The sequence below is a fragment of the Gopherus evgoodei genome, chromosome 11, assembly GCF_007399415.2.
Source record: "Gopherus evgoodei ecotype Sinaloan lineage chromosome 11, rGopEvg1_v1.p, whole genome shotgun sequence".
In the NCBI taxonomy this organism is placed as follows: Eukaryota; Metazoa; Chordata; order Testudines; family Testudinidae; genus Gopherus; species Gopherus evgoodei.
The window spans coordinates 67225614-67236208 of NC_044332.1; the positions used below are offsets into that span (position 1 = coordinate 67225614).

The 10595-nt window shown below is 45.0% G+C and overlaps 1 protein-coding gene across 1 annotated transcript; it reads left to right on the top strand.

Moving 5' to 3' along the window:
- Positions 1 to 83: 83 nt before the first annotated feature.
- On the top strand, positions 84 to 9743 carry DBI (diazepam binding inhibitor, acyl-CoA binding protein). The gene is made up of 4 exons (XM_030579775.1): positions 84 to 186; positions 1835 to 1952; positions 6006 to 6068; positions 9056 to 9743. The coding sequence occupies exons 1-4, from the start codon at positions 178 to 180 to the stop codon at positions 9127 to 9129; spliced, it is 264 nt and encodes an 87-aa protein (XP_030435635.1). The 5' UTR covers positions 84 to 177; the 3' UTR covers positions 9130 to 9743.
- The last annotated feature ends 852 nt before the right edge of the window (positions 9744 to 10595 follow it).

Here is a 10595-nt window from a genome sequence, read left to right on the forward strand (position 1 = left end):
ACTGGATGCCGCATCCCCGCTCCTATCCCGCCGGGCTCTGTGATTGGGCGGCGGGCGCTCTGGTGATGGCTCAAGTAGTGGCTCTGTGGGCGAAGGCGGAAACGCTGCTGCACGTGGGTAGGCGGGTCCGATCCAGTGAATCAACCGCACAACAACTCGCTGCTCCCGGCCGCTGCCATGTCTCAGGTACGGGGAGCCCGCGCAGAGGGGGAGGGGGCTGTGGCGGGGGGGCTGAGGCGCTGTCTGCCCCCCCCCGTTCCCATCTCCTCAGCAAGGAGGGGGGCGCTTCACTCGCGTGGTCTCGCCCATTGTAGCTGGGACTCGGGAACTCCTCCGTTTTCCTCCCCTCCCCCGGCTGAGGGGGCGGCTCTTGCTCGGCCCCCTCCCCTCTCCGTCCTGCTCCCGGCTGCCCGCCTCCCCGTGAGAGAGACCCGGGGCGCGATCGCGGGGCGAGCCTGAACCCAGGCGGCTTCTCCTTTCGCCCGGGGCTCCCGCCGCCGTCTACTCCTCGGAGGCCCCGCTGGGGCTGGAGCGCGCGAAGTGGGAGTTGCAGCTTCCCCCCCAGCCGCTGCAGCGCTAAGCCCTGAGTCTGCGGGCGGCCGTGGGGCCGCTCTGAAACTGGGTTGAGAGCTACCCTGGAGGGGTCAGGGGGAGGGACGCATGCCCAGCACGGAGGCGGGGTAGGGCACACCGGCTGCATCCTTCTTGGTTCTCCACCCCCTGATTTGTGTAGTGCTGCTATTGCAGGTGGTTATAGGCGGGGGGGGGGGTATTAGCCTTATAAAGGGAGAGGCGTTTGCATGGGTGCACAAGGTCGCTTAAGGGGTCCTGGGTGGTAGCGGAGACTGAGAGTCCAGTGTCCATGCGGCTAGTAAGGGCATGGTGTGACAGTGCCATGGTGAAGGACAAGTGGCCTGATGATCAAGGTTCACACCAGTGTAATTGGAAGAAGCACTGCTGAAGCCAGTGGAATTATGCTGGTGTTAGGGGACAGAAGAGACTGTTGCGGAGGCTGCAGTCTTTCTCCTAACACATCCAAGAGGTCTGATGGCTTGGTAACAGCTAGGACACAAGTTGTGCGAGGACATGTTAACTCCACTCTTTAGCAAGCTACTAACTACTTTAAGTTTATGTGCAGGTGCAGCTTTATAAAATAAGGGATAGTGCTTCCCTTACACAAAAGTGGCCCATAAAACACTTGTATAAGTATCCGCTGTGTAACATGAGACAATAAACTGATGGGAGTGGAGAGAGGAAGAGGCCATTCATTTGATGGATAGGGTGGGAAATGTCCAGTAATTACCAACAAAGATGGTAGGTGCCAGCTGTCTGTCTAATCTCAGAATCACGAAGTGAACTTTCTAAACTGGAGGAGTTAATGGGTGGGGAAGCTTAACATTTTAGGGCTGTGTTTGAGGCCTCCTTTCTGCCAACGCCTCTCTGCAGATTTCTCAACTTCTTTTCCCATGCAATATTTGTAGCAAACATCTCTGATCCTGCTGCTGCTTTCATAATAGCAGACTTTCACTCCTAATCCTACAGGGCACAAACTGATTAGTAACATAGTTCAATTGACTTTTAATGTAAGTGTTAAGATTATCAGCATTTCTGTCTACACAGAATGCAATGTTTCTAATCTCTTGTCTCACCTTCATGTAAATGCCAGTCCTGAGACTTGGTTTCAATTTTAATTTTTGTGTTCTTCTTGCTATTTTGTCATCTTTAAGCAGACCTTGCATTTGTCAGTTCAAGATTTAAACTAATATCTACTGGCAAGAGTGAAAACCAACATAGAAAACTTTTGATCTTTTCATGCACTTACCTTTTCATTTAGGCTGAGTTTGACAAAGCTGCTGAAGAAGTTAAGCAACTGAAATCTCAACCAACAGATGAAGAAATGCTGTACATCTACAGTCACTTCAAACAAGCTACAGTTGGCGATATAAACACAGGTATGTATTGGAAAGGAGTTCCAGGCTTGAGGAATAAAAAGTGCCCAGACACTAGTTCTCAATAAAGAGATGTACATCTAAAGCCGTTAGCAGCTAATGTTAAGTGAGCATCAGTCTTGCTATAAATTACTTTTAAGTAGTGAAACTGAGTGGTGTAGTGCAACATGACTTTGACCTCTAGCCCTCAAATCACTGATAGTAAACAACTATGCTGCTGCATTTTTGAGGCAAAATCTCTATGGTGTGGGCAAAGAGTTGGTTTCTAAACATTTGGAAGTACTGCTGCTTTGGCATAACCTTTACATAGAAATGTATGCAATTACATGACCCAACGCTCTACTATTCAGCTGAGATCTGCTTGAAACAACATAAAAATGACAGGTTTCAGAGTGGTAGCCATGTTAGTCTGTATCAGCAAAAACAAGGAGGCGTCCTTGTGGCACCTTACCCACCTACACATTTATTTGGGCATAGGCTTTCGTGGGCTTTTTAATCTAAGGTGCCACAAGGACTCTTTGTTGTTTTAGCTGATAAAAATAATGGTGTTCCTACCCTGCATTTCATTCTCTCTATCATGTACTTTCTCCACTTGGCACTCTTAACTAGTGACCACAGGGTCTTCCCAGTTTTATATGATGGAGCAATACTGTTTCAACTCCATGTAGATGTATTTGGCCAGTAAATTGTATTGCACTAGATTGAGCAATGCCTCATTAAAATGAATAGGGTATTGGTAGCTATGTAAATCCCTTTCTAAGCAAATAACTGATTGTCCTTATTCTGAAAACTTAAAGTAGCTGCCCCTAGTTGACTGACAACATAGTCTGGCACTAGCAGTAGGGTAGCTAATAGGTGAAAAGCAAGTAAACTTATTTCTGATCCTTTAAGGCAAAGTACAAATTGTAATTAAAGGTTTTTCACGGGTATGGTTTAGACTAGTGCAATTTAGTGACACTTGCTTTTGATTTTTAAATCTGGGCTATACACCTCTACCTCAATGTAATGCTGTCCTCAGGAGCCAAAAAATCTTCCCGGGTTCTAGGTGAAATGACGTTATATTGGGCCATGGCTACACTAGAGAGTTGCAGTGCTGGTGAGGGGGTTACAGCGCTGCAACTTAGGATGTGGCCACACTTGCAAAGCACGGCCAGCGCTGCAACTCCCTGGTTGCAGCATTGGCTGTACACCCGGTCATGCCACAAGTGTAGTGATTCCAGCGCTGGTCAGCAAGTATGGACCCCACCAGCGCTTTTATTGACCTCCGGGGTATAAGGAGGTATCCCAGAATTCCTGTCCACAGCAAACCAGAAGAAAGGGGAAGCTCGGAGTTCAGCCAAACTGCTTATTTAAAAAACAAACACAGCTCCTGTTTGCTGAGCGAGCGGAGGCAGGAAGGGAAATAACTTTGGAATGTTCACAGCTGTTTTCTTGAAGAGAGAAACAGCACGCTCACATGTGGAGGGGGAAGTCCATGTTGAGCAGATGCTTATCTGGTCTGATGGCTGTTTAGGCGTGCATAATTTGCATTTAGTGAATGAGAGAGGGGTGGGGGAAGGGGTCAGAACTTTTAAAATGATTGAAGGTAGGCACTGTGTGTCTTCCAGTCCTTAGAACTTGCAAGGCAGGGAGCTGAGAACAGTGTCAGCTCCAAAAATCCATTCTCTCTGTCTCCCCCACACTCCCTGTCACATTCCACCCCACCCCCCTCTTTTGAAAAGCACATTGCAGCCACTTGAATGCTGGGATAGCTGCCCACAATGCACCACTCCCAACAGCGCTGCAAATGTGGCCACACTGCAGCGGTGGTAGCTGTCAGTGTGGCCACACTGCAGCGCTGGCCCTACACAGCTGCATGAACACAGCTGTAACTACCAGCGCTGCAGAACTGTAAGTGTAGACATGGCCTTGGACTTGCTTTGATCCACTGAAGTGCCCCCCCCCCCCCGAGTACTGCTTTACTGCATTATATCCAAATTCTTCTTATATTAGGTTGCGTTACCTCCAGGTAGAGGTGTACTTGCTTATCATACTCTAAATCTATAGGCATTAACTGAAAACCAGTTTTGAACAAATACAAGTTAAAACACAGAAGGTGCACTGGCTGAGGATAAATCAGTGCAACTTGTGAATATAGAGAACTATGAATCCTTTATACAGCTGCTAGGTAAAACAGCATTAATTTTCAGTTTGGGGGCAGCTGTGACTAAGAGGCTATCTAGACTAGGAGAATAGCACTGATGTAGATTTCTGCATCTATGGAAATGAGGCTTGAACTGGTGTGGTTTACCAGGGTAAACTGCAGCATACAATACACATCTGCATTTACATAACTCTACTCATATAAATAGTGTAGATATAGTCTAAATAGTACTACTACTAAGGAAAACCAAAGGCAGCAGAAGCCATAAAAATCAAAGCAGGTGTGTACTGAAACAAGAGAAACTTCAATCAGAGCTGGCTATGGTGTTGGAGGAGAAACCAGTCCACCCACAGGTTGAGAAGTACAGTGCTAAGCCTGTTCCACAGCTTCACTTATCTTACGATGCAGACTTTCATCCTCTCCCAGTCTAACAATGCAGACAGTCTCTTAGTGATCTTGCATAATATGTGAAGTGAATTAAATCTAGAAATGGCAAAATAGCAGCTGAAGCACTGGCCTACTGAACCAATTAGTGGTAAGGTCTATTGGACGTAGGTCTGGTTCCAAGCTGCCTGGAGTTAACAAATCTACAGTGTGCCAAGTGTGCGCACACTTTTTTTATAGACAAACTTTCACTGCACTGTAGGCCTGACTGTGCAAAGGAGCAGAAGTGAAAAAAGCCAAGCAGTTTTCTAAGCTTAGGCTTCTGGCACAGCTTGGAATGCAAAATTACTATAGTTCACAGTCAGATTAGTGGTCTCAAAGTGTCATGGCATGCTATTAAAACTTGCTTCCTAACACCACTAAAAATCATGCATCAGTTCATAGCTTACTGGCACATGTGGAGCATTAACCTAGTTTCCAATTTTGTTACAGGGGTGGAACTACGAACTAGTGCTATAAGTCACTCCACTGCTGTAAGGCCAGCACAAGGTTAATGCTCTGCCTTTACATCTAGCCACTGGTCTCATAGCACTTACCCATGACTGCATATTAAATTTACCCATATTACATTTAATTGGGAACTCTGAGAACTTTCTCTCTTTTGAGAAGACCAAAAGCTGGAAGTTCTTCTTGAGACTGGGAAGAGGCGTATTACCTTTCTCTTGTCTATTATGCCATCTCTTTGGCTACAGTATCTTTCATGTCTCTTAAAGTTACAGTTCAGCACCTCTGCTGATACCCTTAGGTTAACAGAATTAACCAAGATGTAGCAGAAAACTCTAGTACTGTGTGGTTCATTCCTAAGAAGCCTTAAGGTTACCTATGGTTACAACCTATTTTATTATTGAAGATGCACCAAGGGTATGGCACTGATTACACTGAGGCTTTACAGCACTGTATCTTGCAGCACTCAGGGGGGTGTTTTTTTTCACACCTCTGAGTGCAAAAGTTGCAGCGCTGTAAAGTGCCAGTGTAGCCAAGGCCCAACTTTAAGTTGAACAAACCTTCAAATTGAATGGCTTTTTTTAAACACTACAGCTGCCTTTGAGCCTCATGCCTACTTTGGTTTTACAACTGCTGTCCTACTAATGTGTTTTCCCTTGTTGTATGAAGTGCCCACACAAATAGGGAAACTGGCATCCCAAGAGGACGAAACTGACAGTGCTGTCAAGTTCACAAAGTAAACTGAAGGCTGTAAATTGAGTTATAGTAAACTTGAGTTCTCACCGACAATAGATGATAAACCTAGCAGAGATGACCATGTGGAGTGCTGTTAACACTAGAAAGTTGTAACATGCTTTCTCCAGCATGTGAACAAAATAGCTCTTTCTAGACTACACTCGTAATTCAGGAAGTGACACAGAACCATCACATCAAGAGCAATCTCCTGAAAGGACATGAGATTCCCAACAGTGTGGCTTGTATCCACTGACTGTCTCTTCTGTGGCTAATAATATTATCTGTCCTAGAACGCCCTGGTTTTCTTGACTTCAAAGGCAAAGCGAAGTGGGATGCCTGGAATGCATTAAAAGGTAAGTTTTTAATAAAGATGACATGAAAACAGCGGGGTTGGTCACAAATCCTAATACTTAATGAATGAATGAGTCTTTTATGGGCATGGCTACACTTGCAGTTGTAGAGCACTGGGAGTTAAACCAACCTTTGGAGACCGCAGCAGGGAAAATGCTGCCAAGCGCTTACACTCTTAGTTGGAAGTGCACTGGCGTGGCCACAGAGCAGCCCTTGCAACGCCACAAAGAGCCATGCATTGTGATAGCTATCCCGGCATGCAAGTGGCTGTAACGTGCTTTTCAAATGGGGGGGATGGGGTGGAGTGTGTGGAGGGGAAGTGAGTTTTTTGGGGGGCTGAGCATGTCAGCATGCTGTCTTGTAAATTCAGACAGCAGCAGACCTCCCTCCTCGCCCCCCATGCCTCTCTCACTCAAAGCAAGCAGCATTCCTTTGTCCTGGAGCAGATAAGCATCCAGCTGTCAGAAACAGAGCTTTGAAAAGGGCATTTCCACATTCCTACAGCGAGTTCAAAAGAATGACCACTTGACTTAAAGGAGATTATGGAATGTTTCCGGAGGTCAGTCAGAGCACAGAAATGCAACACCTTGTTCACACTGGCCCCATGACACTCCAGCAGGGGCACAGCAAATGTTAGTCCACTCACCAAGGTGGAGTACCAGCAGCACTGTAGCCGTGGAGTCAGAGCACTCTACATGCCTTGCCAGTGTGGATGGGTAGTGAGCTAGTGTGCCCGGTGCTCCTTTATTATGCTGTAACTCAAGTCTAGCCAAGCCCTAGGACTGCAGGTCCAAGACAATTAGGAGTTGCTGCTGGCAGGTTCAGACTCGCTTACCTAACTACTCTGATGTAATTAATGGATAGCTAACACTGTAGGATAGCAGACTTAACACTTTTAATGTTATACTTCTGTGTTGGCACTGAACTGTTCAAATCAGTACCTAACTACAGAAGTGCCCCACGTTATTTATACATATCTATTTTAGATCTTTATATAGCCATCACCATAGTATCTGATCACTTCAGTCTTTAACCTTTCCTCACCCATCCTTCTGAGGTGGGGAAGTACTGTTACCTCTCTGTATATGGAGAACTGAGGCACAGACTGACTTTCTCTGCAACAGACTTCTTGTGTAACCTTGGGCAAGAAATTGATCTTGGTCTACCAAGTGCTAGGGTAACACCCAAACAACTGGATCATTCTTCCCCTCATTTATACTGTTGATGCAGTTACTATGTTCCATTGGATTAACTAAATTGGTCTTCCAATCAAGAGGGATTATCCTTGGGCCCTCAGCTCACCTCATCACTTCACAGATGTGAATTCCCACAGACTAAGGTTGCAATGTACCTAAAATGCAAACTGCTTTGCTGAGCCACTCTCTCCTAACACAGCAAAGGGTACATGTATTGCTGTTCTCTGAACTATATCCAAATGTTGCTTTGGAGAGTAAGCTTGTCTCAAGTCATTGTTCAACAGTCACTGCAGAAAGAATGACCAATGCCCCTGCAAACAGATCTGAGAGGTCTAATATTAGATCCAACAGCCTGGAGTGTTCCTCATAACTTCCTTACAAGACTGCATGCCACCTAGTCACGCAACAAGGAATTGTAACTTGACATTAAAATGTCTTTTAGATACAGTAAACTGGCTTGTAACAGAACAAAGCTGCATGCTTTTATCGAAGTACTTTCTAGGGAAATCCTGAAAGGAATGTAGGCTCCTTCCTTAGAAGGCAACACCAGATCACATGATACCAAATTATAACCTACAAAAGTGTTGTAAACTGTCCAACCAAGGATATAAATCCCACTTCTACATGTACTGAAATTTAGGATGTTTTTTAAATATTGCCTGTCCTGCAGCTGCTTTGTTCTGTCAGTTTACAATTTAAACCCACCCTCTGCTGGAGAAAGCCCTGTCACCTGGAAGTAGTCCTGGGGCCCTGTCAGGAATGAGGCCAACCTCCACTTCCTGTGATGCAAGAAATTACAGCTGATGTTGCTTGGGGCCAACTTAGTGGGAAAGAGTAGCAATGCCACTTCTAACCCAGGGCCCTCTTGTAGGGGCAGAGGGGAGAGGCAGGTAATGACTGCTGCTGGGAAAAGGGCAGGGTACAGGATGGGTGACACTTTAATTGTCATAGGGAGCAACTCATGTTGTGCAGGGGTTACCCCCATCATAGCTGTGCCTATAGCACTAACCTGATGAATAAGATGGTCTCACTAGATCAGTGGTTTTCAACCTTTTTGTTTTTCATTTGCAGACCCTTAAATTTCAAATTGAGGTGTGTGGACCCTTTGGAAATCTTAAACATAGTATGTGGGCCCACACAGGTCTGCAGACCACAGGTTAAAAACCACTGCTTGATCTAGTTCAGGAGTGTAATATTTTAATTTTGTGACCATTTAGGCTGCTGCTACTAAATAGCCAAGTAGTTGAGCATAGGTTTAAAGGTTACAGCACAAAGGCTGGGCAAACAAATGAATCCCTAGGAGGAATTGCAGCTATACCTCTAAGGTGAGTGGTCCACTTTCATTCACTGAAGGTGCCATAGCATGCAAATTGGAATGTCCCCCCTGAATTGCTTGCCATGAATGGGTTACGGTCTGCACTAATCTCATGGTGGTATGGCATACTCAAAATATTCTGACTACTTGGTAATATTTTACTGTTCCAGTTGAGTTCTTACTACTTCATTGCAGTACGAGGCTTACAGGGTTGTCTTACACACCAGCCCTGTAACTTCACAATCCACTTCAGTTAATACAGTGATTGGCACGAAGGTGCTTCCAGGAAGCAGCCATGTATCCTCCAGCTGCTTGAAACCATGGGCAAACCAGTTTATAGTGCAACATAGCTCTTGCTAGACAACTGAAGTAGGGAGAGCTTGGTGATTTTAAGTATAACAAGTGGCTATTACAAGTAGTCTATGGGGATATGACTAAACATTTTAGTCTTCATCTGATGCATGTCTTCTGATTTCAGGAATGGCCAAAGAAGAGGCAATGAAAGCTTACATAGCAAAAGTGGAAGAACTGAAGGGCAAATATGGCATCTAAGAATTGCATCCACTCCCCACTTGTGCACCTGAATAGGCCTTATTTCTTAATACGTGGGATAACGGATTACTAGGGATGACTGGAATGGGTAGTGTACTGCAGTTTGAGTTCTGCAATTCAGATTAAACTTCTGTCTAATTGTAAATTACACCTAATGAATTGGGTAGCTTTACTCTGTGAATCATTAAAGTAAATTTGTTACTTATTTGTGGTGGCCACTTTAATACAGGGATTTGGCTACCATTTGCTCATCTCCATCTGATAACTGACAGCTATTCTTTTGGCAAATCTTTATCACTATGATGCAACACTTCAAAAGTTTCTTGCACTTCCTGTTTGTCATTGCAAAACTGAAACTGCTAGCTATCTCAGTTTCCAGAGCTGTCCTGCCCACTAGAGGGCTCTAATAACCTTTCGTAATGCAATAGTAACACTGGCGTGATCAAAATTAAACAGTAATTGTGGTCACAATTACTATCTCTAGTGTAGAGGAGACACTTGATGAGTAACTTGCAATTACTATAGGCTAGGATACTTGGAAGTGTGTTACAATAGTTCATGATAAACTGTCTAACCTTAAGACTATCCGTTTATTAAAGCTAATGTTAAACATTCTCAGTATTCTTCCTAATATGGATCTCTGCACTAACTCTGCTATGGCAAGTGCCCTTTACCCAAGCATGCTTGATTTAAGCCATTAGAAAGCCTTCTGTCCCTCACAGTATAATCATCTACATAGCATGCTTCGTTAAGTTCTCAATGAACTTCCTCAAGTGGAGAAATTCTCATGTGTTGGAAGAGGGAGGGCAGGGGCGATTTCTGGTAATTTGCCTACCATTTTACAGTCAATAATTGATTTCTGTACCCAGTGCCAATCACTAAATCATACTATTGGTTACATGCCATTCCCTCCCATCTCCCTTTCTTTTAATGTTCAATATAGGCTAACAGCCTTTCCCTCTGTCTGGATACTTTAGTTTGTTGCTGTCATTAAAGGGAAAGAATGTGTGGCTGGAACAGGCAAGAACTTAAGTTGGCTTCCAACACATTGTAGTACCAGTTGACAGCATCTCAAACACCTCCCCAGCAATAAAAATCTTACCTGGGAAAATCATAGGCCTAGCTTTCAAAGGAACACTTTCAGGAGCATTTAAGTATCTTGTTTCAGTGGTGGTTTTGTAGCTACTTTTGTTTCAAAAGATGAAGCCACAGCATGGATTAAAGCAGTGGTCCCCAACCTTTTCGGCTGGTGAGTGCCAGCCAAAGGACCACTGCGGTAGTGGAGCACCTACCAAAATGCCCCCAAATTTTGGTGGCAACACCTCTCAATGACATTGCTTGCTGTTGACAAGTGATGTCATTGAGAGGTGTCTCCGCCAAAATTCGGGAGCAATGCCTCTCGATGACATGACTTGGTGGCGACAGGCGGCGTCAGCAAGAGGCATCCCTGCCAAAATGCTGCTGCA

Excerpts from the sequence above, each read along its gene's own strand:
- DBI (XM_030579775.1), top strand. Across the intron at positions 1,953-6,005 it reads AGTTGGCGATATAAACACAG|AACGCCCTGGTTTTCTTGAC; the intron begins GTATGTATTGGA and ends TATCTGTCCTAG. Across the intron at positions 6,069-9,055 it reads TGCCTGGAATGCATTAAAAG|GAATGGCCAAAGAAGAGGCA; the intron begins GTAAGTTTTTAA and ends TTCTGATTTCAG.